Here is a 25,783-nt window from a genome sequence, read left to right as displayed (position 1 = left end):
TTAAAGTTTTTTTTTAATTTTTTTTAAACGATGAAGATGCGTTTCTAGAGTCACTACACTCCATATTCAGCCATCTTCAACACAAAAAGTTAGCAACAGTTAGTTTCTACAACAAAAAATTAGTAAAAACTTAACCAAAATTCCACAATTGTCGACTATTCCCTCCCCCCAACCAGAACGAAACATTGTCCTCAATGTTTGAAATGAAAGAAGTAGAGTTTAGAAGACATCACCTAGGCGGTGCAACACAGAAGAAAATATTTACAGGCGGAGAGTTAAATCTAATTTGTACTTCTTACTGCTGCTACTGTTACCATCATTATTTGGACGCTCCAACACAAAGGTCCAGGGGTCTGGCTCTGGTCTATAAGCTTGTAACAGATCAAGTAGCTCATTAGCAGTGTGAGCACAAATAAAGAGTTTTTTCACATTAGCGGGAATGAAATAGTTTTTTTATTGCATGGTTAAGAAATGCGATAAAGCCATCATAAAAGTTATTGACATTTAACAAACCGATGGGTTTCTGGAACATGTGCAGATGGGCCCAAGATGCTAGTGTGATAAGTGCCTCTAGTGTTGCAAGATCTCCTGGAAGGAAAATAAAAGCATCAGCATGATTAAGCATTGCAGTTATTCTTTCTTGCATACCTGAGACGACTAACTCTTCTCCAGTTGATGAGTCAGACGAACTGCCCAATGGTTTTAGGACTCTTGGGATGATGCCTAACACTTGACTTCCTCTGATAAAAGCTGCTTCTGAGACCATTTTTGATAACCCTCGGTTACCTCCTCCGTACACCAAGTGTAATTTTCTCTCTGCTATACTTCGACCAAGATCGATGGCTGCCTCAACGAACTCTTTATGTTTGCCATAGGTAAATCCAGAAAGCACACAAATGTTCTTGAATTGTCTATTTGGAGTAGCTGCCATTGGAATATTTCTCAAAAACAATTCGTGAGTGCTTGACAAAAAAAATCACATTTAAGAGTCTTGGTGACAGTGGGTCACAGTTGTGTATGAGGTAACATGTCAGTGTCAAATAACGCGTAAGCACGTGGCTTGCGAGTAAAAAAGGAAACAGTAAAAAGGAAAAAGGAAACAGTAATAAGAAAAAAGAAAACAGTAATAAAATTATTAAAGACAATAATGCAAACAATAAAACAACAATGAAGTGAAATAAAATAACAGTAAAGTAAAAATGATATTTACAGGTAGTTGCGACTGTGGCTCACATCTTCCTCTGATTTTACGTCCAGAAACGGCTTGAACGCCCTCTATGGGTCGAGGATAGGCTTCCTATCCAGTTTTCTTATAAACTGGCAAACAGGGTCGGTTATAGTCAGATTCCCGAGACTATATCGTGCATGCTCTTTCTGGAATAATGGCCATAACTGGAGAATCGCTCCTTGCACATATCCACTGGGATGCGTTTCAAGAGACAAAAGGATATCATCCAATGACTCCTTATTCAAGCCATCTCTAATGAATTGAATCTTATCTTCCCTGTTATCAGACATCATTCCTAAAGAACATGGGTTTTTATTGCAACTCATTCTGGCACACTTATGACAAGCAACAGAAATTCTTCGAGCTCGTCGTTTTCTTGCATAATTTCCTTTACCACAACCAGGCATGAATGCAATAAATGTTGGAGGTAACTCACCTGCCAATCGTACTTTCGCCTCGATTAACCAATGGATATCAGCAGGTATGTTATTCCTAATGAGTAATCGCATGCGTTCGGATCGAGCTTTATAGATCGTAAGGAGGGCATTCTGAGGAAGTGAAGGGAATCGCTTGTGAAGCTTCGCTAGAGTCTCATTTTTGTCCATACTTTCGCCTCAGAATATCAGTTATTATGGGAAACTGAAGTAACCAACTTGATTGTCACGGAGTACCGTTATCCGCCACTTCACCGGGGTAACAAACTAAAGCACACAAACAGAAAAACAAATTAAAACACAAAAAAAAATTAAAATCGTCCTCTTATTGAATTTACCTCAAGCTCCAACTGGATGTCGTAGACACTTCTCTCAATATCTCTAAGTTGGCTTTCTAGACCCTCAACATAGGCTACTAACTCTGGTGGTTGTAGAGCCCAAATGCGATGTGTTTTACAAAATTAAATCTGCCTTTTGAGATGAGTTTTGACACGTTGAAGTGGTTTAAGAATGTTCAGGAGGAACGGTCTAAGTATGAGACTCATGATTAACAATGATAAGAGAAAACTTAATAGTTAAACAAACACACTTATGCAAAAATAATTTCAATTAGCAAAAGAATAATATAAAAAAAGAAAGAAAATTCAAATCAACGAAAAGAAAGAAAACAAATCAATTCAAATCTGGTGGGTCACTCAAATTTATTTCGGTGTCTTCTCCACGTGGTTGGTATTCTAGATATGGCTTTAATCTTTGACCATTAACTTTAAACGTGACACCGTTCTTTGGGTCCTTAATTTCAATTGCCCTATGTGGAAAAATAGTATGAACAATAAAGGGACCAGACCAACGAGAGCGTAACTTACCTGGGAAGAGGTGCAAGCGAGAATTGAACAAAAGCACTTTCTGACCTGGAGTGAAGGATTTTCTCATAATTTGCTTGTCATGGAAGACTTTCATTCGTTGCTTGTAAATCTTGGCATTTTCGTATGTGTCATTGCGAATTTCTTCAAGTTCTGCCAGTTGTAATCTTCTTTCTGAGCTGGCTTGCTGCATGTCAAAGTTGAATTTCTTGATGGCCCAATACGCACGATGCTCGAGTTCCACAGGTAGGTGGCAAGCTTTTCCATACACTAGCCTGAAGGGTGACATCCCAATCGGGGTCTTGAAAGCCGTTCTATATGCCCATAATGCATCATCAAGTCTTAATGACCAATCTTTTCTGTCTGGCCTCACCGTTTTTTCTAATATGTGCTTTATTTCTCGATTGGAAATCTCAACTTGGCCACTAGTTTGCGGATGATACGGGGTCGCCACTTTGTGTGTGATTGAATACTTTGTCAAAAGAGTCTTGAATGCTTTGTTACAAAAGTGGGCACCACCATCACTGATTATCGCTCGAGGGAATCCAAAGCGTGAAACAATGTTGCTTTTCAAAAATCCTATCACCACTTTGTGATCATTAGTTCTGCATGAAATTGCTTTTACCTATTTGGATACGTAGTCAACAGCAACCAATATGTATTGATGGCCAAAAGACGGGGGAAAGGGTCTCATGAAGTCGATACCCCATACGTCAAAAATCTCAACCACTAAAATTGGATTTAGTGGCATCATGTTCCTTCGTGTAATGCTCCACATTCGTTGACACCTATCACATGAAGAACAGAAAGTGTAAGCGTCTCGAAATATAGATGGCCAATAGAAACCACATTATAAAACTTTAGTCGTTGTTTTCTTAGCACTGAAATGGCCTCCACAAGCTTGTTCATGGCAGAATGAAAGAATATTCTGAATTTCATTTTCTGGGACACATCGTCTAACAATTTGGTCTGCACAATACTTGAACAAATAAGGGTCATCCCAAAAGAAATTCTTTATCTCTGCAAAGAATTTAGCCTTATCTTGCTTGGTCCAATGCTCTGGAAGTTTACCTGTAACAAGATAATTAACTATATCAGCATACCAAGGTAATACTTCCACACTCATTAATTGTTCATCTGGAAATGACTCATTCAATATTAATGACTCTGTAATTGTGTCAAAATGGAGACGAGAGAGGTGGTCCGCCACAACATTTTATGTCCCTTTCTTATCTTTGAATTCCAAGTCAAATTCCTGCAAAAGTAACACCCAACGAATTAGTCTAGCTTTTGCATCTTTCTTTGTGAGAAGATATTTAAGAGCAGCATGATCTGTGAACACGATTATTTTACAACCAATGAGATAAGATCGAAATTTCTCTAATGCAAACACTACTGCTAGCATTTCTTTTTCAGTAGTTGAATAGTTCAACTGTGCATCATTCAATGTCATACTAGCATAGTAAATAACGTGGGGAATTCGATCAACTCTTTGTCCTAATACTGCTCCTACTGCATAATCAGATGCATCACACATGAGCTCAAATGGTAAACTCCAGTTTGGGGGCTGAATGATGGGTGATGATGTCAACAATTGCTTTAGTTTTTCAAATGCCACAAGACATGAATCATCAAAGATAAAAGGTACATCCTTAGCAAGTAAATTGCATAAGGGTCTAGAAACTTTGCTAAAATCTTTAATGAAACGTCTATAAAAACCAGCATGCCCAAGGAAAGATCTTACTTCTCTGACTGTTTTGGGTGGAGGAAGATTAGAAATGAGATCCACCTTGGCTTTGTCAACCTCAATACCTTTGCTCGAAATGATGTGACCGAGAACAATACCTTGTTTTACCATAAAATGACACTTCTCCCAATTTAAGATCAAGTTCTTCTCAATACATCTCTGCAGAACTAGTGTTAGATGATGTAAACATTGATCAAACGAATCACCAAAGACAGAAAAATCATCCATAAAGACTTTAAGGAATCGTTCAACCATATCAGAAAAAATGCTCAACATGCATCGTTGAAATGTAGCAGATGCATTACATAATCCAAATGGCGTTCTCCTATATGCAAATGTGCCAAAAGGGCAAGTGAAAGTAGTTTTCTCTTGATCTTTTGGTGCTATGGGAATCTGATTGTATCCTGAGTAGCCATCTAGAAAGCAATAAAATTCATGACCTGCTAATCTATCAAGCATTTGATCAATAAATGGTAAAGGAAAATGGTCTTTACGTGTGACAGAATTCAGCTTTCTATAATCAATGCATACACGCCATCCTGTAGTTACTCTAGTGGGTATCAATTCATTATCAGCATTCGTAACTACTATGACTCCTGACTTTTTGGGGACAACTTGTACAGGACTGACCCATGAACTATCAGAAATTGGGTAAATGATACCTGCGTCTAATAGTTTAAGGACTTCTGTTCTAACAACTTCGTTCATGTTAGGATTTAACCGACGTTGCATCTCCCTAGTAGTTTTACATTTTCATCAAGGTGAATGTAATGCATGCCGTCTACTGGGTTTATACCTTTTATGTCTGCTATGGTCCATCCTAATGCCCCTTTGTGCTTTTTCAAAACATCTAACAACTTACCTTTTTGTTCGTCATTGAGGGATGATGAGATGATTACCGGCAGAGTACTTTCTTCTCCCAAAAACGCATATTCCAAAGTGTTGGGCAATGGTTTGAGCTCGAGTTTCGGTGGTGATTCTGATGATGGAATGAGTTGCTTCTCTGATGGTGCTAGTTGCTCAACTCTTGACTTCCATTTATTAGTGTCCATATATGGTGCTGAGTCAAGTAGGGCATTGACCTAATCGACCGATCTGTCAATATCAAAATCCAAACCAAAGTGAGTTAAACATGTTTGTAAAGGATCACTAAGGTTTGAAACAAAAGTATCATAAACTAATGCTTCAATTAAATCCACATCAACAATTCCATCATCTGCACTATGAGGTTGTTTGGCAATGTTGAAGATGTTTAGCTCCATAGTCATGTTGCCGAAAGACAACTGCATATTTTCAGTCCTGCATTGAATGTGAGCATCCGCAGTTGCCAAGAAAGGTCGGCCTAGGATAATGGGGATGTGCTTCCTTGAATCCTGTATTGGTTAAGTGTCAATTACAATGAAATCAACAGGAAAATAAAACTTGTCTACCTGGTTAAACACGTCCTCCACAATACCACGAGGTATTTTCGTGGACCGATCTACAAGCTGTAACACCACTGGAGTTGGGTGTAATTCTCCCAGTCCAAGTTTCACGAATACAGAGTAAGGCAAAAGATTTACACTAGCTCCTAAATCCAACAAAGCATTCTCAATTGTATGGTTCCCTATACTACATGAGATAGTGGGGGAGCCTGGGTCTTTGCATTTTAAAGGAATTTTATGTTGGAGTATAGAACTAACGTTTTCTGTTAAAAATGCCTTCTTTTGAACATGCATATTTCTCTTTTTAGTACAAAGGTCTTTAAGAAACTTGGCATAAGATGGAACTTGTTTAATAGCATTAAGCAAAGGGATGTTAACACTTGCCTGTTTAAAGATTTCAAGAATCTCACCTGTGGATTTTCCCTTCTTACCTTTAGTTAACCGTTGAGGAAATTGAGCTTTCGGAACATATTCTCGTGGGTTGGTTTCTTCTTTCTCCTCCGGTGATGAGTCCTCAACACTCATAGGAACAATTTGATTTTCTTTTGTCACTGGTATCTCCACTTTGTTGTCGACTTCTTTTCCTTTTCGCAAGGTCATTACTGCTTTGACCTCTCCATGCTGTTGTGGTGAACTGGTACTTGCTTCATGTACTCCTTTAGGATTAGACACTGGTTGACTTGGAAACTTACCTTTCTCAACAGTCATTGCCAAGGTCTGAACTGAAGAAGCAAGCTGTCCCACCATCTTCTCGAGGCTTGAAACTGATTGGGCTTGTGAATTGAAGCCTGCTCTCAACTCATTTCGTAATCCATCAATGGTGCGGTTTTATTGCTCAATTGTGGAGTGAGTAACATTCTTGAAATTCTGGAATGCATCCTCCCATGGTCTGGGTTGAGAGTAGTTCTGGTTCTGATTGTATAGTCTAAATGGGGGCTGAGAGGCTTGAGGATTTTGTGGAATTGATTGCATTGGTGGAGCTAGAGCTGTCGGTCCATTCTGTTGGAATCCTTGAGACCATGAAAAATTGGGGTAGTCTCTCCATCCAGGGTTATATGTGTTGGAGTATGGGTTGTAGTTTGATGGCTTTCTCATTATACCTATGGCATTGGCTTGGTCTGGATATGAGTCATGGTCATGTGGTTCTGTTGATTTTGCAGTCGATAACGATGCTATTTGTCGAGCAAGACCTTCAACCATCTCCTTGACTTCTTTGATTCCCGAAGTTGACTCGCCAATTTGAACCTCATTCCCTCTTTTAATTCTTCTAGTAGTCCTGAGTGATTGACTCCGTTGTTGGAAATTATCTGCTTGTCGCTGGAAGAATTCCCAAATCTCTGATGCACTTTTTGACATTAGCTCTCCTCCACTCGTTGCACATTCGGCAATAATCCCTCCAAAAAGTATTGGCATTGGTGCCATTTCTCATACCCATGATGTGGACACTTCAAGAGTAGCCCATTGAATCGCTCCCATGTTTCGAAAAATTGCTCGTCCTCTCTCTGTGTAAACTCTGAAATTTCCCTGCGAATAGCATTGGTTTTATGCACTGGGAAATATTTATTCAAAAATTTAGTTACCATTTGTTCCCATAATGCAATGCTATTGGCAGGCAATGTATTAAGCCATGAACGAGCTCTATCATTTAAAGAAAATGAGAATAATCTGAGTTTAACATCATCATCTGAAAAATTCTCGTATTTAAAAGTTTGACAAATAGCATGAAAATCATTCAGATGATTATATGGGTCCTCATTTTCTAAGCCATAGAATGTGAGGAGACAATTTAGCACACTAGGTTTTAGTTCAAAGCTCCTAGCAGCTACATTTAGATATCTTATGCATGATGTGCTCAAATTAGCTAAAGGACTGAAGTAGTCCTTAAATGGCCTCTCCTGTGGTTGCAAATCCATTTTATTTTTAATTTGTTTGTGTGTGCGAAGTGTTTTTTCTAGTTCAAGGTTTATAGGTTCAAGATTAGGTAATAATGACCTACGACCATGCATGCAAAACAAATAAAATGAAAATAAAGATGGGAACAAAACAAATAAAAATAAAGAAGAGGGAGAAATTACGATACTAACCTTATTGCGCTATTACAACCTTTCTATAAAAATACACAAAAATAAATACGTGAAATAAATTAACTAAAAATTAAATTAATAAAATAAAATAAAATTACAAAGAAAAATAAATTAAAAATTAAATCACAGAATTTTAAAGAAGAGAAAAAGAAAAAGAAATAGTAACCTTTAAATGTAGATTCACTTTTTTTTTTCTTTTTTTTTAATTAAAAAAATACAAGAAAACAAATAAAAGAAATTATTCAAAAAAAAATTAATTCTATGAATTAAAATTATTTACCTCCCCGGCAACGGCGCCAAAAACTTGTTGTGCAAATTTTAATGTACTCGCAAGCGCACGAATCTATTGTAGTATAGACTAATGGTGACGAGTGTTGATCCCACGAGGAGGTGGATTTTAATTATATATAGAATTAATTTTGTAAATGGGTAGTTGGATTTATGGTGGAAATGATTTGGAATATGCTAATACTTAAATTAAAATGGCGAGAATAAATTCTAAAATTGGAATTGCAGTGGAGAGAATAAATTGAAGAGAAAATCTATTAAATTGACGTACTTGGGTATCTGGATCCGTATCAACATGCATCATGGGCTAAATAATCCGTATTAATGCCAATTAAATCATGAGGGGGGGAATCCACACCTCATGAACCACGCTCTAATCAATATGGTGTTAAGGGCTTATCGTGCCAAATAATAATAACCTTATACTAGAGAGCCGGTGTAACCAAGGCGGTATCTAGACAAGATTATTATTATTTGTCGACGAGAAGTCAAAACATCCACAAAAACTAGAGGGGAAGAGAATAAATTTACCAAATTAAGCCCATGACACATGTTGAGACTTCACCTTCAACCCAAGCTTGAAAGAAAATTAGCCACTCATAGTTGAACTATGGGCAAAATGGGAATTTATTAAAATACGAAGAAAATACAAGATGGAGAAGGAATTACAGAAAATGGATCCCAAAAATGGATTCAGAGATATCAAATTAGGGGGGAGAGGCCCCCTTTTTATAGATACATGGAGTAAATCATGGCCATCGGATTAAAAACAGTTTGGACGCTCAGGATTGCGCCACGTCATCAGTCAACAGTCCACGGTTTCACCACGCGGATGAACAGTAACACGGTTTGACTCGACTTTGAACAGTAACGCGGTTTGACTCGGATGAACAGTAACGCGGTTTGGTTGAAAATAATCATGTGTGATGCATGCACCGTATACGAGATTTTTCGTCCACTGATATGATGTGAACAGTGCCATTTTTCCTTTTATGCTCCTCCTAAGGTTTTCGACCGTCCTGAGTTCAAAAGTGATGTCCGTTTTGCCATTTGATTTCTCGTTTATTGTGAAATGACTATGATGCCCCTAAAATACATAAAATACTTAATTAAAATAAAACACATGTAATTAAATCACAAGAAGGTTAAATACATAAAAGTAAGGGTTGTTAGTAAGACTTGAAATGTAAAATGACGGTTTTCTCCTTTATAAATATGCATTTTCTAACACTCAATAATTATACTTTGTTTGTTTTGTTTCGATTTGAAAATTTTGATATTTTAAGTAGTACTAAAACTAATTCCACAAATGTGTAGCGCCCCCAACAATTAGGTTGTTTTTAGGGAAAATATCCACCGTCCACCTGATTTTGTCCACTTTTTCAAAAATACACAAATCTTAATTTTTTTAGCTGTGCTCCACCTGAACTTATAATTTTTTTCACATTTCCACCTCCGTCTGCAAACCGTCAATAAAACTAACATAATTTTATCTAAATTACTTTTTAACCCCGAAAATAGAAAATTACATATTTACCCTAAATAAACGCCAAAATATTAACTTTATGAGTATTGTAGCCGTTGCCGTTTGTGGGTGGAGATAAAAATAAAGAGTATGTGTGTATGTTCTTGTTATAGAGGTGGATGAGAAGTCCTCCCAATCCAAGACAAGAGAGAGAAGTTAAAAGTTACCTAGTTGTGCTTGTGAAATTGCTTCAGAGAAGTCAGCTTCAGGATCGGTATCTGAATCTGGGTCAGTATCATCAAATCGGTTATCCTTAGACATAACGAAATCATGAATGGCTTTAAAGTGCTCACGGTCAAAATTGGGTGGAAAGAAATCAATATGAGTTTGAGTTTGGGAATTAGGAAAAGTCCTTGATCGCACAATTATCTTTTTGTACTCATCAAGCAATGAATCCCATTTCCTCCGGCATTGATTCGCAGTGCGCGGCACATCCAATTCCTTCGGCATTAATTGGCCTCGAATTTGTTCTGTAACTACAACACTGCCCCTCCCTGAATTATGCATATGTTCTCCAAATCCTCCTACATTTTTGTCTCAATAACAACAGAGAAAATGAAATTTTAAAATGAGAAAGAAAACAAACGGCAAGATGAACAGTTAGCGCAAATAAACAAACGGCAAGATTGTCCACCACCCACAAACTAAAGCGGAGATATCGAGGTGGGTCGCGAACTAGACAGTGAAATCAAAACAATTTAACGGCGATTTAACTGCTGTCAACAGGTTCCTTCCGTTCGAATTCCAACCATCGCCCAATCCCATACCCTCACCACCAACTTTAACGAACCCCACTTGTGAACGCATGTGTCGCGTCCCCGAACTGCCGCCTTCCATTGCTTATGCCTTCAGCACAGCAGCAAACGCTCATTCAGTTTGCCGCACCTGCATCTCTCAAGACGTCCGTAACTCGCAAAGCTCTCCCTACTTCAGCGAACACAGTACGTTAACGTTGACATCTCTCTCAACGTTAAACCGCCGTTAAATTGTCTCCAAAAACCGCGGCCTCGATCCTTCCGTCATCGAGTCTTTCCCTATCTCGTCTACTCTGCGGTGAAGGATCTGAAAATCGGGAAAGGTGCTCTGGAATGTGCCGTGTGGTTAAGCGAGTTTGAGGATGACGAAACGCTGCGTTTACTTCCAAAATGTGATCACGTGTTCCATCCTCATTGCATCAATGTCCGGTTAGCCTCTCACATGACATGCCCGGTTTGTAGGGCCAACATTACTCCAGAATCAAACGAAAAGGTTAAATTACAGATCTTAAACGACGTTGTTTTTGAAGCCCAAGTGAAATTATTATTTTATCCTTATGACGTCAGCAATGTCTTGACGGTTTGTAAACGGAGGTGGAAATGTGAAAAAAAATATAAGTTTAAGTGTAGCATAGCAAAAAAAATTAAGATTTGTGTATTTTTAAAAAAATTGATAAAATCAGGTGGACGGTGGATATTTTCCCTTGTTTTTAATATGGGTGCTTTGTTATGAAGATAATAGGATTTGATTTTTAATTTTTTTTTTAAGGAACGATGATAATGCTAGCTTTGTTGTTCCTTCGTACTTTCAAGAACATGTTGGAACTATAGAATCTTGCTGATGCAAAATTTTACCAAGGTTATTGAAGATTGTTGCTACTGATTTCTGCTTAGCCCTTAGTATTTGTTTATTGTTGGTTGCTTGTGCACCTAAACAAGTTTGTGCATCTGTTTTGTTGGATGTTTATGAGACTTTAAGAATTGATATTGTAGTTAGATTATGTTAAACAAGATTGTGAATTATATTGTCGAATGTTTTTGACACTTTAGGTAGTTTATGGTATTATTGTTGAATGGAGCTTATTGGATTGCAAATGTAAATTCTATTTTTGGCTGCATTTTTATTTTCTTAATTTCCTCAAATAAATACTGCCACCAATTTAGCATTTATAAATACTGCTGTTCTAGAATCAAAATTTAGTTAACCCAAGATTAAGAATTCTTTTGATATCATAGAATCAATATGAACATGATATTCTATAATCAAAATAGTTTTGATATCATAGTGACATAAGATCATTGATATTATTTTCTAGTGTCAATGTGACATTGGCTCGAGCTTTGCTGACACTACAACTCAGTATTAGCGAAACATGTTGACACCAAAATAGTATCAACATAAGCCATTTTTCTATTAATGTCTATGCATCCTACAACATTCATTATCATCTTTTCGTAATTTTATTAAGTATCAATTTCAAGCTAAATAGGAAAGAGTACCAATATTATTTTTAGTTTGAAGACTCAATGTGAAACTCAAAATTACTAAAATATTATTTAAATCATATCCTTAATATTGTAAGATAATTCAATTATCATATAGTCCAACGAATTTCAAAATCTATTTTGAAAGCATACAATCTAGTATAGTCTCTGCTGTGATGTTTTCTTTACTCTAATATATAGGCATGGAAGAGTGCCCAAAGATTTTTAATTGTCCAATGGTGAAATATAATTAATAGCCCTTCAATTTCTCATGTTGTATATTTCTTGATTTGCTAGCTTACAAAATTATATGCAAATGTCAAAAATTGCACTACTGTATGAAATATCATGATCTATATATATCTCATTTGACCTTAGATTAATGTATCAAATGCCCCTAAAATATAGTTTACTTCATTAGTCTACATATTTTTACTAATATTTATATTTCATATATCAATTCATAATACATTAGGGTAATTATGATTTTAACTTCCCTCCTATTAATAAATAAGGGTAGATAGAAGTATTCAATATATATATGTGTGTGTGTGTGCGCGCGCCCGTGTATATGTATATATATCAGTTCATATGCTTCAATAACTATGAGAAAAATCAACGTTAATAACTTTTTCCCATACCATTTTTATTAGATATTACCGATTGATTTTTTAAGATAGTATTTTGTAGAAGAAAGATACAATTGACTACTCCAAAATTCCCTTGTATTTTTTTATTACATTTTACTTTAAAGTTGCAACACTTTATAAATGCAAAGTTTAATTTTTAGTAACATAACACTTAAACAAAATCAACATCTTAAGTGAGATGTATGATATAGAATAATATAACACTTTAAATATGCTACAAAATTAATAGGAAAAAGATCACCCACACCTACAAGTTTTGCTTAAATGGTCATACAGACTCCCTTAAAATAAAAAAATAATAATATATAAAATAAGATAAAATTTAAAAAAAATTAATATTAAAAAGTTATTTTAACACTATTAATTTTCATAATCTTTTAATAAAAATAAAATCTAATTGACATATTAATAATAGTAAAATAATTATCCCTAACATTCATAGTAATTTATAAAATTTGTATTAATTTATTTACAATATCCTTTTTAATTTTTTCTATATCAGTATCAATCTTAAAGTCAATTTTTGGATAAATAGATTTTAGTAAATCTATCGAGATAGACTAATAATAACTTAATATTAAAAAAATTCATTATAAACGTTATTTTATTAATTATCTTTATTGTAATATTTTATTTATATCATGTGATATTTATTTATTATTTTTATCTTATTACTATATTTATATTTATTTAGGTTATTTAGTCAAAGGGTATAATAGTCATTTATGGAATTAAGAGGTCTATGTGATCATTTATGAATCTAAGGGGATATGCATGGCCATTTAAGCAAACCTTGGGTGTGTAGGTGGTTTTTTCTTAATTAACATTTATTTTAAAATTAAAAATAATATTTACCAGCAACCTATAAGTCACATGCTATCTTTTAATTAATCATTTAATTATCCATTATATTAAATGAATGATGGCAATTGAAACACTTATGTTGTGTTTACTTACCGGATTACTGAATCAGAATCTGAAATCGAAATCGTAGATAATGTTTACTTTGCAAAATAGAGTCGGAAATCAGAATCAGAATCGTGGGCACCACAATTTGAGAATGAGGAATGGGAGACTCGTTCCCAAGGTAGGGCTCAGGAATGAGTCTCTCATTTCCAGCAATACTGGAATCAATTATATACCGGTTCCAAACTAGAGAAATATTATGATAAAACTTCGTTTGAAACGATGTGGTAGAAAGCAACGTGCGAAGGTATGCTCGCTTGCTGTCTTGGTCTCTGCCGCAAACTGGGATCTTGAAGGACATGATTCGCTGTAGATTTGTTTTTTACATCCACTGTTTTCGATTTTATATAAATGGGCTCTTCCCAAGGCATTTTGCCCTCCCCCAAAATAAAAAATGCCCACTTTGTCCGCATTTATAATTAATTAATTAATATATTATAATTAATTAATATATTAATACGTTATTAACAATAATTATTAATAATTATAGTTTATGAATAAATAATCACAATAATTAATATATTATTATTAATTATTAATATACTATTATAATAATTATTAATATACAATAGTTCTTGAATATAAATTGAAAAAACTGAAAATTTATTATTATTATTATGGAATTCAGTTATTGTTGTTGTTGTTATCAGTTATTTTTATTTTAATTATTATTTATATTATTATAAAATTTATTGTTGTTGTTATTGTTATTAATTTATTAATTATTACTATTAATTATTAATTTATTATTTTAATTATTATTATCATTATTAGCTGATAATATCAGCTAATTTCTATGAATCAATTTCCAAGACACTTTGTTTTCGTAATTTGATTTGAACTATAAACACCAATTCTTTCATGAAATGATAATTACCTGTGTTTAATCATGTCAAATGTATCTGTTTTTTACATGCGTTTCTAAATCATATGACTTGATAAGATTCTTTTTAATAATATTATTTATTTACCTTTACAAATTAAAGTGTTAAAATTGACAGTGTAAACTTGTAATTTATTTTATGAAAAGTAAATCAAAGTTTAGAGTTTGGATGGATGATATGTTTATATTGTTATCTTTTTTTTATCACAAATTTATGATGTTTTTTGCCTTGTCATTAACAAGGTTGTATCGGATGAAGCGAAAAAATTTGTTATAATATCTCTTTATACAATAACATAAATACACCAGCGACACAAATTGCCACCTTAAATTTATCACAAATATTATACTGTGACATGAGACATATATGCTTAGTTAAACAAAAAGATAATTAATCAATGTCAACAACATTTTAGGGTTGGTTTGGTAATGCTGTAGGTTTTAAAATAATTGATGTTATCTATGCTGTAGAAATAATCAACTATGAAGAGAATTAGTAAATATTTGATAAATTTTATTTTAAAAAGTGAAGTGAGTTTTCAAAGTAATCGTATGTATTTAATAAATTTTATTGTTAAACTACTGTAAGACTGTAAGAATATAAATGACTGAATTGGACATAATGTTAAATAATATTTATTCACAATTTATGAACATGCATATAAAATATTTTTTATTATGTATATATAATTATTAATAACTAAAATAAATATTTTATACTATTAATTTAACTTCATTTTTTTATCTTGACATAGCTGGTAATAATAGTAGTCTTTTTAAAATGGGAAAATATCCACCGTCCACCTATTTTTTACACCTTTTTCAAAAATACACAATTCCTTCATTTTTTAGCTGGAATCCACCTAAAGTTACATTTTTTTTCACTTTTCCACTTCCGTTTGGAGTCCGTTAAGAAAACTAACGGAAACTTAATAAAATGACCATTTTACCCCCAAAACGAAAATTACAATTTCACTTTAAAAAATACCAAAAATAATAAGATTTAATGATGAATATCATTATTGGTACTTTAATGAAGTACAAAAAAATCTTAACTACTAGAGATTATAACTCAATTAATAATAAAACTCTACTTATCTTAAATTCAATTGATGATTTGTGAGATTGGGCTATTTTTAATACTACTGTTATAATTTAGCATTCTAATTACAGATATATTTAAAAAAAAACATGTATTTGATGGTTATGGAATTTATTTATTTATTGACCGATGGGGAAAATAATTAGATTTAATCTAATTATTTTTTGTAATTTTTAAGGTGAAATTGTAATTTTCGTTTTGGGGGTAAAATGGTCATTTTTTAAAGTTTCCGTTAGTTTTCTTAACGGATTCCAAACGGAAGTGGAAAAGTGAAAAAAAATGTAACTTTGGGTGGATTCCAGCCAAAAAATGAAGGAATTGTGTATTTTTGAAAAAGGTGTAAAAAATAGGTGGACGGTGGATATTTTCCCTTTTAAAATTAATGATTTTATTTCCTTATTAGTAATGATAATTTTAGATTTTTATAATATATAAAAATATATATGAAATTGTATTAAGTATAAAATTAATTTTCAAAATTAAAATTTTAAAATCTATCCCTTATCTATTTTTAAAATCTACCAAAGTGATTTAACCGAAAGTAATTTCTAAAAATAAGATTTATTAAATATTAAAATTAATTTTTAACTTTTAACTTTTGAGATTCCTAGAAGCCTTTAGTTGAATTCGTCAAACATCTTTCCCTAAGTTGATTAGATATCTTTTCGCCTCTTAGTTTGGAGACTCGAATTGTTTTGTGAGTCCCAAGATTCCCAACAAATATTGGGCCGGACTTCAGGACTTGACATATAATAATGGGCTCTATTTATTTGTATGGTATTCTCTTATCTAAACAAAATGAAAAAGAAAAAGAAAATCCTCAATTTCTGGCCATTAGCAAAAACCTTGTCTGCCCGGTCTGGTGTGTCTGGTCAGCACTTTATCTTCCTCTGTCAAATGCCAGTTCTTCATTACTCGTAAGCTGTTCCATTCTCTCTTCCACCGCATACATACTCAAATTCTTGTCTTTCTTGTTTACTTTGAACTCTTAATTCTCTCCCTCTTTAATACTTTACTGCATACGAGTAGCTTACTTTTGTTATACTGTCCCATTAAAGCAAATAATAAAATGAATAAAAATCAATTTTGAGTAAACCAAATAGTTTAACAAGGTGTAATTCAAATGCAATTTTCCTGGGTTTAGCTTGAAGTTGGGTTTTTCTTTTTCTTTTTTTTTTTTAATACTTTTTTTGTTGTTTAAAGTTTCATGCTTACACATGATGCGTTGAATAAGAAATTGATATAATCTCATGGTTTTGTGGTTAGTTCTGAACTTGGGTTGTAGACTGTAGCATTCTTTAAGTTGCTACTAAAATATTACATATTTTTATTGAAGTTTGATCAAAACTCTCCCTGTTACTACGTGCATTTGGTTGAGTTCATATTATCAAATTATAAGCTGGGGCTCATCTTTTAATGCATTAGCAAACTTCTAGTTAGATTCTGTGTTCTTCTTGAAAAATGGGCTGATTGTGTAGCTATTGTTGGTTACCTTTGTATTTGTTGCTGAGTATTGGTTTGTTTGATTATCCACAGAGTCTTCATATGAAAAAAAAAAACATGCTGAGTTATTTTCACTGTTTTTATTAATTGGACAGATTCATATGAAAGAAAACTTCCAACTTGTTCCTTTATGTAAATTATCTACTGATTTTGTAGTACTGACATCCCGAAAAGGTTCTAAAACACAGAAAACAGACACCTCGCATTCATGTGAATTACTGATATGCGCAGCTGCATAAATAAACCCAAATGTGCATTGATGTGTACAAACTGAATTATGGGTGACAATTGTGATCACATGATTAAATGATCTCAACTAATTTCACTTGGGATAGTTACACTGAGTTTATAACCAATGTTTCTCTTCTAACAATTCGCTAGGAGATTGTCTGTTCCACATCCATCTTCCGGTAATGTTCCAAGCACCCTTTTATGGCCTTGTACCATGAAGGAGTATAAATATTGTCTACAAAATACATTTCAAGCAAGTTTTTATGATCCTGCGTTGAAGAAAGTCTCTCCTTCAAGCATGTATCTTAATTCCTCAAGACTTCAGCATATTGGAGCCTTGCATATGAGGGTTGATATAGGAAACAGATCAAACTTTTGCCACTTTCACGAGTCAAAGCTTTGTATAGGCTCATCTGAGATGGCAACTTGCGATGAGGAGGCTCGGGTAGATGTTTTTAGCGAATATATTGATGGTTTTTGGGACATGGATCAAACTGAAAAGGAAAGAAGAAGAAAAATAGGTTTGGCCAACAAAGGAAGGGTGCCATGGAACAAAGGTAGAAAACATAGTGCAGGTGAGTTCTAACGTAAATGTATCAGTCTACTTGAGGCCTTAATTCAGTTGATTTATTGTAAACTTGAGTATTTATAATTTTGCAGAGACTCGTGCACGAATCAAGCAGAGAACAAGAGAAGCTTTGAGAAACCCCAAGGTGAAGTCATGTAAGATTCAGCAGTTTTGCAAATTCTCATACTTTTTTAGTGGAAGAATGGTTGATATAGTAATTAAAAGAGTTCGTACTTGTGGCAGAATCATGGTTATTTTTGCATCGTCCTTATTGTTGTAATTGGCATCCATGTCTAGAAATTCCAGTAGAAATTTTACTGTGTAAAATGGCTGACAAACAATAGCAAACCTTTTTTGGTGGCCATTTCAATTTTGTGTATTCTTTGTTGTTGTCTTTACTCAATTGCGGATACTGAACTTTTGACTTGTGGGACAATAAAAAACTAATCATCAATAACAATCTATTAACATGTAAAAGAAAATTTTGTTCTAAGAACATTTCAAATAATCAGTTTCATTTTGCCAATCATAAGTACCATTTTATTCAAGTACATCCGGACCCTGGAGATCACATAACCTACCAGAAATTAGAACTTAAAACTTTATACAAAATTTCTAAACTTTACCTTTTTTTGAGTTGTACATTTTAAGTTTGTGGTATGCCCGATTGATCCCCATTACTAATTCCCAAATGAAGCAATTAGAAAGTCAAGCTTAAGATCACTATATCTCTGATAGACCTAATTCCCCAGCTTAATATTCAAGTGCATAGTGGATCCTCCCTTGTTATTTATCTTCTCAATGGAGATTTCACTGTCTTTTATCTTTACTTTTCTCTCTGAAATTCTTGTTTTCACCTTTTTCGTTTTAACAAATTTCAGGTCCGGAAGAAGATGGGTGAACATCCCATTGCTCACAGGTATTGTCTGCTGTAAAACTTTTAAACTTTTACTTATAAATGTTAAATATTTACATTTTCGGAAATTAGGAATTAAATACCATGCAGGCTGTCTTTATTTACAGTCGAACCGTAAGTTGAGATGGGTTTTGCTTATGATTGACATGGAATGCATAAAGTGATAATTCAATGTAGCTTACAACCAAACGTTACACACCATTTAAGCATTTTGGATATAATTTTGTGCGCATAGATATTTTGAAACTTGCAAAATGTGGAATTATAGGAAGAAAAAATTAATATAAGCTTGGGTGCCTTTCAGTGATTTTATGAATAAAAAGTTGGTAATACAACTTAAGCATTTGTGCAAGCAATTATAATATGATTAAAACATTTCAGTGGTTGCCGAATTATATCCCCGAGAAGTTTGGTCAAGGTGGTGAATTGAGAACTTGAAATTTTAAATTCTGGGGGACACTTTTGCTGATTTTCATGTAACTTTAAACATTATCCCAGTTATGGGATGCTTGTCTAAGCATTGCATGAAAATCCGATGTTAGTCCCATGATCACTAAGAATTGTCTTAGGGTCATGAACATTCGATGGTCTAATAATAAAAAAACTGTGTATAGTTGGTTCAGATATTTATCATGTTAGTTGGTTCAGATATTTATCATGTTATTTACCAATCTATGAATAATAAACATGGGTCTTTTTAGAAGTTTTCTTTTCTCCTTTCCAGACCTTTAATGCGAATCATGGAATCGCTGCAAAACAACCATGTAACTCTATTTATGACCTTCAAATATTGGGAATTCAAAACCGATTCTCTTGCAGTGATGAGAGCAAGGCAAGAATAAGTTCTGCATTAAAACATGTTTGGGGCAAGCGTCTGAGATGGAAACAGTTGGGGGAGAAGTTCTTACTGACATGGTCAGAAAGCATAGCAAAAGCTGCTAAGGATGGAGGGAATGACCAACAAGAGTTTGATTGGGATAGCTATGACAAGATAAAGCAGGAGATGGCTTTGCAACGGCTGCAATGGGCTGTGGGCAGGGCAAAGGCAAAGGAGATGGCAAAAAAGCAAGCAGCTCTTGCTAGAGCAGAGAAAGCAGCCCTAAAAGAGGCAGAAAAGATAGCAAAGCTTGCTGAAAAGAAGAAAGAGCGGGAGGACAAAGCCAAAGCAAGAAGAGAAATGAAGAGAAAGGCTGGCAGAAGATCTGAGAAAGAAGGAGTTTCCCCAGGATTGAAACTTATGAAGAGATTAATCAAGGTAAAAACCCATGGGATTGCATGAACCTAAACCACTTACCTTTCAGGAATAATGTAGATTAACTAACACCACGGTGCACATATGCCATATCGAAGGTGAATAAGTATGTGGATGATGGCACAATTTCGGGAATGGAAAATTTTTCTTTTTGTGGAAAAATCATGGAAATTATAAAAAATTTATGAAAGACACCAATGAGAGTACCGTGCAAAGGCAAAAATGAAAAATGCAGTGGCAGACTCTTGTTGTTGGTTTACATTTGTAAATAGGAACGTTGTATACTAGGTGTTGACTGAGCACATAATCCATAAAATCATTTTGTTAATTTCTTAATTATGTCTCCAAACAGGCTGTCCGAAAAATGTTTCTGAATTTATTGTTCCACACAGCCACACACTATCATCACACTGGTATATTTAGATGCACATTTGCCTCATGGAACTATAGCTACATTGACAGGCCTTCATATATATATATATAATATTCGAGGAATATTACCATTCTCTTAGCGATTCAAAAATCTTAGGAGATGTGTCTTGTACATTATGTGCATAACATAATCATGTAATGTTCTAATTTATATCCGGTCTTCAAGTTGTAATAATGCTAATGCTAAATCCTGTCTTCGTGTTAGATTCACAAAAAGAAATCAGTAGCTGGTCCAGTCATTATTCCTGAGAACATAGGAGATTTACATATCCGAGCCTGGGAGAAGCTGGACATAGACCTTGTGAAGAAAGAAAAAATGCAGAGCGAAACCTCACTTGCAGATCAGATCCGAGCTGCTAAAGAAAAAAGAATGGAGTCTGTGACTAGGGAAGTTCTGCAGCCTCGTCCTCTGGTCATCCACCAGGTGTGAGATCCACAGTTGCAGCAAAAGTAAAAAGGTGCATTGAGGACCATGCAATTGGCCCTTTTTTTTAATAGTTTTGTTGTATTCTTGCTTGCAAGTGTTTCTTCTATGGCTACACGCCTACACCTCTTTTCCCGTGGTGGAAACATAAGCCAGTTAGTTTTCTAGCTCCTGAGTTATCATCTATTCTCCAATGTCATCCAGACTGGTTATTAGCAGTTTTGGTTTCCATTATGCTTTTTATTAGATAGAAAAGTTAAAAGAAAAAACTACCAATTCTTTTTACTTGATTACATTAATTTGTTAAAGCTGGAAGATCACATTACAGCCTTGCTTTTATGATTCTTTTCTTCATCTGCATTTCTTGTGGTCTGATACATCTTGTCATTCGGGCAGTGTAGGCTGATTGGAACTGGAACAGAAAAGAGCAGCTGGCAGAGATTTGTAATGCAAGCTCACTTCTTAACAACATAATTCAACTTTGGTCACTAGCCACCAATGATACTAGAGAGCTCAGGATTTTGTACATGCAGAGGCAGGCACATTCTTAACTCCATTGAAGTTCGTAGGTTATATGTATTTGCATGATATCAATGCATAACATGCCAGAAAATTTTGTGTTGACTCTTGCAATTTTAATAAGATAATATTATTCAGACTATTGTGGCAAGGGTAGAATATTGTTCGAATGTCAAATGAAATTAGCTACCAACCACCCATTGTAGTCTTATTCCATTATGTCTTTGTTGAGTGAGCTTAAAAATTTCTTAAACAGATTTGCCACTTTCAATGTGCTTTTCTTGTTGATTTCACATTGAATATAAGAGGCCAACATCCATCTTGCCGTTAATGAGATTGTCCATGAAGCAGATTCACAAAATCTCTAATAAGAGCAGGCACTAATGCATTTTCATGAATAGGAGAGTCAAATGTATCACATCATCCGTGTATTCATCCAATAAAATTAGGTCATCCAAACTTCATTTTCAAAACTATCACTCAATCTATAGATGTAAGCATGGAAGAATATCATTACTTAGATATGTTTATTGCAATAAGACTCCAGACGCCGGACTCTTTCAAGTAGAATTTAGTTTATGAATACCAGGACGTGTGTAGCAAAACCATTATTTAAGACTACCATAAATATGTTCTAAGGGAAAAAAATATGTTAGTTATATAGCTGAATAGTTTTTCAGGTAAAACTGTAAAAGATACGCAATGAAAGGACTCATTTTGCACAGTTCGTGGTCGTGGAGATGGGAAGAGATCTTCCTTGATATTCGAATTATCTAGCAGCAGCTGAGAGAATTTTGGATCATATTGAGTAATGCATTGTAACTGTTTTATTAATCTAACAATGTGTAACTTTGCTGGTATTTATAGTTGTACAACTCAGAATCCAGCTCATCAATTTTGTTTTACAAATTAACAAACTCAAGTAAAATGTGTATGTTATGATTTAATCACAGCCGTTCATTCATAACTAATTTACTATATCACATAACAACTGTGGAATCTCTGTATAACTGTTCTGCCATTTGGAATATTCTTAATCTGCACGTGTATATTGCATCACTTTACTTGTGCGAACATCTTCCTTGGTTAACAAGTAAACTCCAGCTGGTATCCCCACGTGAGATGATCCAGGTTCAACTTCATTCTCAACCTTAACATCCCTTCTCAAACTTAAATCTGTAGGAGAGACTTTAAGTTTGTTCTTGAAGAAGCTGAACTTGGAGTAAGTGAGTGGCTTGGTCAACACATCTGCTGTTTGATCATTGCTAGATACAAAAGTAATTTTAATTTCTTTCTTCTCAATTTTATCTCTGACAAAATGAATGTCTATCTCAATATGTTTGGTCTTAGAATGAAGAACTGGGTTTGTGGCAATTGCAGCTGCACTTGTACTGTCACTTAACAACAGAGGAGTGCAGTTTAGTTTTACACCCAATTCTTTCAGTACTGAACATATCCATGTTATTTCTGCACTAGCTAATGCCATAGCTCTGTATTCAGATTCAACTGAAGATTTTGATACCACACTTTGCTTCTTTGAACTCCAGCTAATCAAATTGTCACCCAAGTATATACAATAACCACTAGTAGATCTTTTATCATCAGGATCACTTCCCCAGTCAGCATCTAAGTAAGCTATTATATCAAGGAAATCAGATTTCTTGAAAATCATGCCATAGTCAACTGTTTCCTTTAGATATCTGAGTACCCGTTTATAAGCTGTCCAGTGTGGTTGCAGAGGATTAGCCATAAACAGACTTAACTTTTTTACTACATATGCAATCTCAGGCCTAGTTAGCACAGCATACTACAACCCTCCAATAGCTCTTCTGTACTGAGTTGAGTCAGCACATTTTTCTCCCACATATTTGCTCAACTTTTCAGTAGTTGCTAGTGGAGTGTCTAAACCATTACAGTTCTTCAAATCAAATTTAGAAAGCAGCTCCTTTAAGTATTTGGATTGTGACAGTACCAGTGTATCTTTATTTCTTGTAACTTCAATGCCAAGAAAGAAGTTAAGTTGTCTCAAATCCTTAAGAGCAAAAGCATTTCCTAGGTTGTAAATAAGTTGCTCTATTTCAACATGATTACCCCCAGTGACTATGATGTCATCAACATAAACTAACAAGATGATTAGATCATTTTCATTTCGTTTGAAAAATAAGGATGTGTCTGATTTTGCTCGACAGAACTGCCATAATTTAAGAACTGATTTTAATTTATCAAACCAGGCTCTTGGTGTCTATTTCAAACCATAGAGTGCTTTCTTCAATTTACAAACATACCTTGGGTGATCTGCATCCACAAATCCTTCAGGCTGAGGCATATAAACTATTTCAGTTAACTCTCCATTTAGGAATGCATTATTAATGTCAACTTGTCTCAGCTTCTAGTTATTCATCACAGTCATGCTTAGAACAATTCTTATAGTAGTTGCTTTCATTACAGGACTGAAAGTCTCTTGATAATCCACTCCTTCAGTTTGTAAGAAACCCTTTGCTACTAGTCTGGCTTTATATCTATTTATTGTTCCATCTGAGTTTTGTTTTACTCTAAACATCCATTTATTTCCCACAAGTTTCATATTTTGTTCTGGTGGAACCAAACACCAGGTCTGATTCTTTATTAGAGCATGAAACTCATCATGCATGGCTAGCTTCCAATTTTTATCACTTAAAGCTTCAACAACACTTGATGGGGTTTCTAGAGATAAGGCTTTTTCAATATTGTAGGTTTTAGGTTTAAAGATTCCAGCTTTGGCTCTGGTTATCATAGGATGTGAAGGGTTGAGTTTAGGAGTGGTTTGAGACATTTTAGGATTTTGGTTTTGAACTTCAGTGTTTTCAAGTGCAACAGAATAATCTGAAGTATTTTGAGTTTCTGAGTGTGTGTTTGAAACACTGTTTGGCACTGGGGTAGTTTGATTATGACTGTTGTCAGAGTCTTGATCATCAGAATGAGTAACATCTTTAATTGGATTCTTAGATGAGTTTGAACTAGCTATTGTTGCCTCATGACTATGACTTTCAGAAGGAAAAGACACTGTGATGAATTTACTAAAGGAGTTTAAAGACTCATATAATTGATTTTGTTTTGAATTCATGAATTTCATATCTTTTTTTAAAGGAAATGAGCTTTCATTAAAGTTAACATGTGTTGTTATGTATATTCTTCCATTTGAATTTAGGCACATGTAACCTTTGTGAAAGTGACTGAAACCTAAACTTACACATGTAGAAGTATGAAAATCGAATTTGTGTGGTAGGCTCTTAAGAAAGGATAACACTCACAGCCAAATATTTTGATAAGAGAGTAATCTGGTTTCTTTGAGTAGAGGGATTCAAATGGTGTTTTTTTCATTTAAAATAGGTTTGTCGGTTCTATTTATAAGATATGTGGCATTAGAAAAAGCTTTCCACCAAAATTTCAAAGGTAATTCAGATTGAGCAAGAAGTGTCAATCCAGTTTCTACAAGGTGTATGTGTTTTCTTTCAACTTTCCCATTTTGATGATGAGTATATAGGCAGGAGTATCTTAAAGAAATCTCTTCATGCTTTAAATATGGTTCAAACACTTTATATTCTCCTCCCATGTCACACTGTAAGGCTTTGATTTTCAGTTCAAGGCTTTTTTTAATTTGGTTTTTGAAAGAAATGAATGTTGTGAGTGCCTGTGATTTATGTGTTAATCCATAAATCCATGTGTAACTGGTTTTGTCATCAATGAAAGCTATATAGTATCTAAAGCCTTGATTTGATTCTGTGGGAGCAGGACTCCAAAGGTCACTATGAATAATTTCAAGAGCTTTTGAGGTTTTTGTTTCACTGTGTTTGAATGATAGTCTGTGTTGTTTTCCATACTGACAAGCTTTACAGAAAGATAAACCATATATTTTATTTCTTAAAGAAATGTTACAAGCTAACAAAGTTTTCATAAGAGCATTGATATTAGGATGGCATAATCTCATATGCCTCAGATCAAGCAATTTGTTGCTTGTACTAATTCCATTACAATTATTTCATTACAACTGACAGACAACATAGATTCAGGTCCAGGTATTTTATTTACTGTAAGCAAACTAGGAGTAGTAGTAGAAGATAACAAAATTGACTTGAATTGACCAGAATCATGAGGCAAACTTTACAGCTTGTACAATCTATCTTTAGCCATTCCTTTCAAAAGAACATTCCTCTTTCTCATGTCCTTAACAACACAAAAGGTTTTATTGAATTCAATAAAAACATCATTATCATGTAATAGTTTCGAAATGCTGATCAAAATTTTGGTTATTTCTGGAACATAAAGTATGTGGTTAAGTTTGATATGAGATAATATGTGTGAATCAAGTGTGCTGAGCAATGAGTGATCAACAGAAACTATTTTGAGTTTAGCTCCATTACCTACAGCCAGCTGATCATTTCCTTTGTATTCTGAGCTGATGTTGAGATTGTTGAAATCATTTGAGATGTGGTTTGTTGCACCACTGTCAAGGTACCAAGCTCCA

At 34.2% G+C, this 25,783-nt stretch overlaps 2 protein-coding genes and 1 non-coding gene across 5 annotated transcripts; 2 read left to right on the top strand and 1 right to left on the bottom strand.

Annotated features, from left to right (window-relative positions):
- Window positions 1-7,124: 7,124 nt before the first annotated feature.
- Window positions 7,125-7,228, top strand: LOC112095934. The gene has a single exon (XR_002904094.1). It is a non-coding gene; the product is annotated as a small nucleolar RNA R71 (small nucleolar RNA).
- A 2,521-nt stretch (window positions 7,229-9,749) lies between these two features.
- On the bottom strand, window positions 9,750-10,430 carry LOC112095666. Its single transcript, XM_024177770.1, has 2 exons — window positions 10,361-10,430; window positions 9,750-10,117 (listed from the first exon to the last, which is right to left on the bottom strand). Exons 1-2 carry the CDS (start codon window positions 10,428-10,430, stop codon window positions 9,750-9,752), a joined length of 438 nt encoding a protein of 145 aa, XP_024033538.1.
- A 5,816-nt stretch (window positions 10,431-16,246) lies between these two features.
- LOC18053895 lies at window positions 16,247-21,480 on the top strand. Of its 3 annotated transcripts, none has more exons than XM_024178649.1 (7): window positions 16,247-16,351; window positions 17,319-17,725; window positions 17,829-17,881; window positions 18,618-18,655; window positions 19,472-19,907; window positions 20,542-20,794; window positions 21,157-21,480. In XM_024178649.1, exons 1-6 carry the CDS (start codon window positions 16,332-16,334, stop codon window positions 20,764-20,766), a joined length of 1,179 nt encoding a protein of 392 aa, XP_024034417.1. In that variant the 5' UTR covers window positions 16,247-16,331; the 3' UTR covers window positions 20,767-20,794; window positions 21,157-21,480. The 3 variants fall into 3 exon arrangements, with proteins under 3 accessions (XP_024034417.1, XP_024034416.1, XP_024034414.1); XM_024178648.1 differs by having other exon boundaries at window positions 17,319-17,743; window positions 21,162-21,480; XM_024178646.1 differs by having other exon boundaries at window positions 17,319-17,743.
- The last annotated feature ends 4,303 nt before the right edge of the window (window positions 21,481-25,783 follow it).

This window comes from Citrus clementina, unplaced genomic scaffold, assembly GCF_000493195.1.
Source record: "Citrus clementina cultivar Clemenules unplaced genomic scaffold, Citrus_clementina_v1.0 scaffold_1, whole genome shotgun sequence".
In the NCBI taxonomy this organism is placed as follows: Eukaryota; Viridiplantae; Streptophyta; class Magnoliopsida; order Sapindales; family Rutaceae; genus Citrus; species Citrus x clementina.
Note: the sequence above shows the minus strand (reverse complement) of the source record. Positions and strands in the feature narration are given on the sequence as shown.

Excerpts from the sequence above, each read along its gene's own strand:
- LOC112095666 (XM_024177770.1), bottom strand. The coding sequence starts at position 10,430 with ATGGAAGGCGGCAGTTCGGGGACGCGACACATGCGTTCACAAGTGGGG. Across the intron at positions 10,118-10,360 it reads CGTTAAAGTTGGTGGTGAGG|GAGGATTTGGAGAACATATG; the intron begins GTATGGGATTGG and ends ACAAAAATGTAG.
- LOC18053895 (XM_024178648.1), top strand. The coding sequence starts at position 16,332 with ATGCCAGTTCTTCATTACTC. Across the intron at positions 17,882-18,617 it reads AAGCTTTGAGAAACCCCAAG|GTCCGGAAGAAGATGGGTGA; the intron begins GTGAAGTCATGT and ends AACAAATTTCAG. Across the intron at positions 19,908-20,541 it reads TTATGAAGAGATTAATCAAG|ATTCACAAAAAGAAATCAGT; the intron begins GTAAAAACCCAT and ends TCTTCGTGTTAG.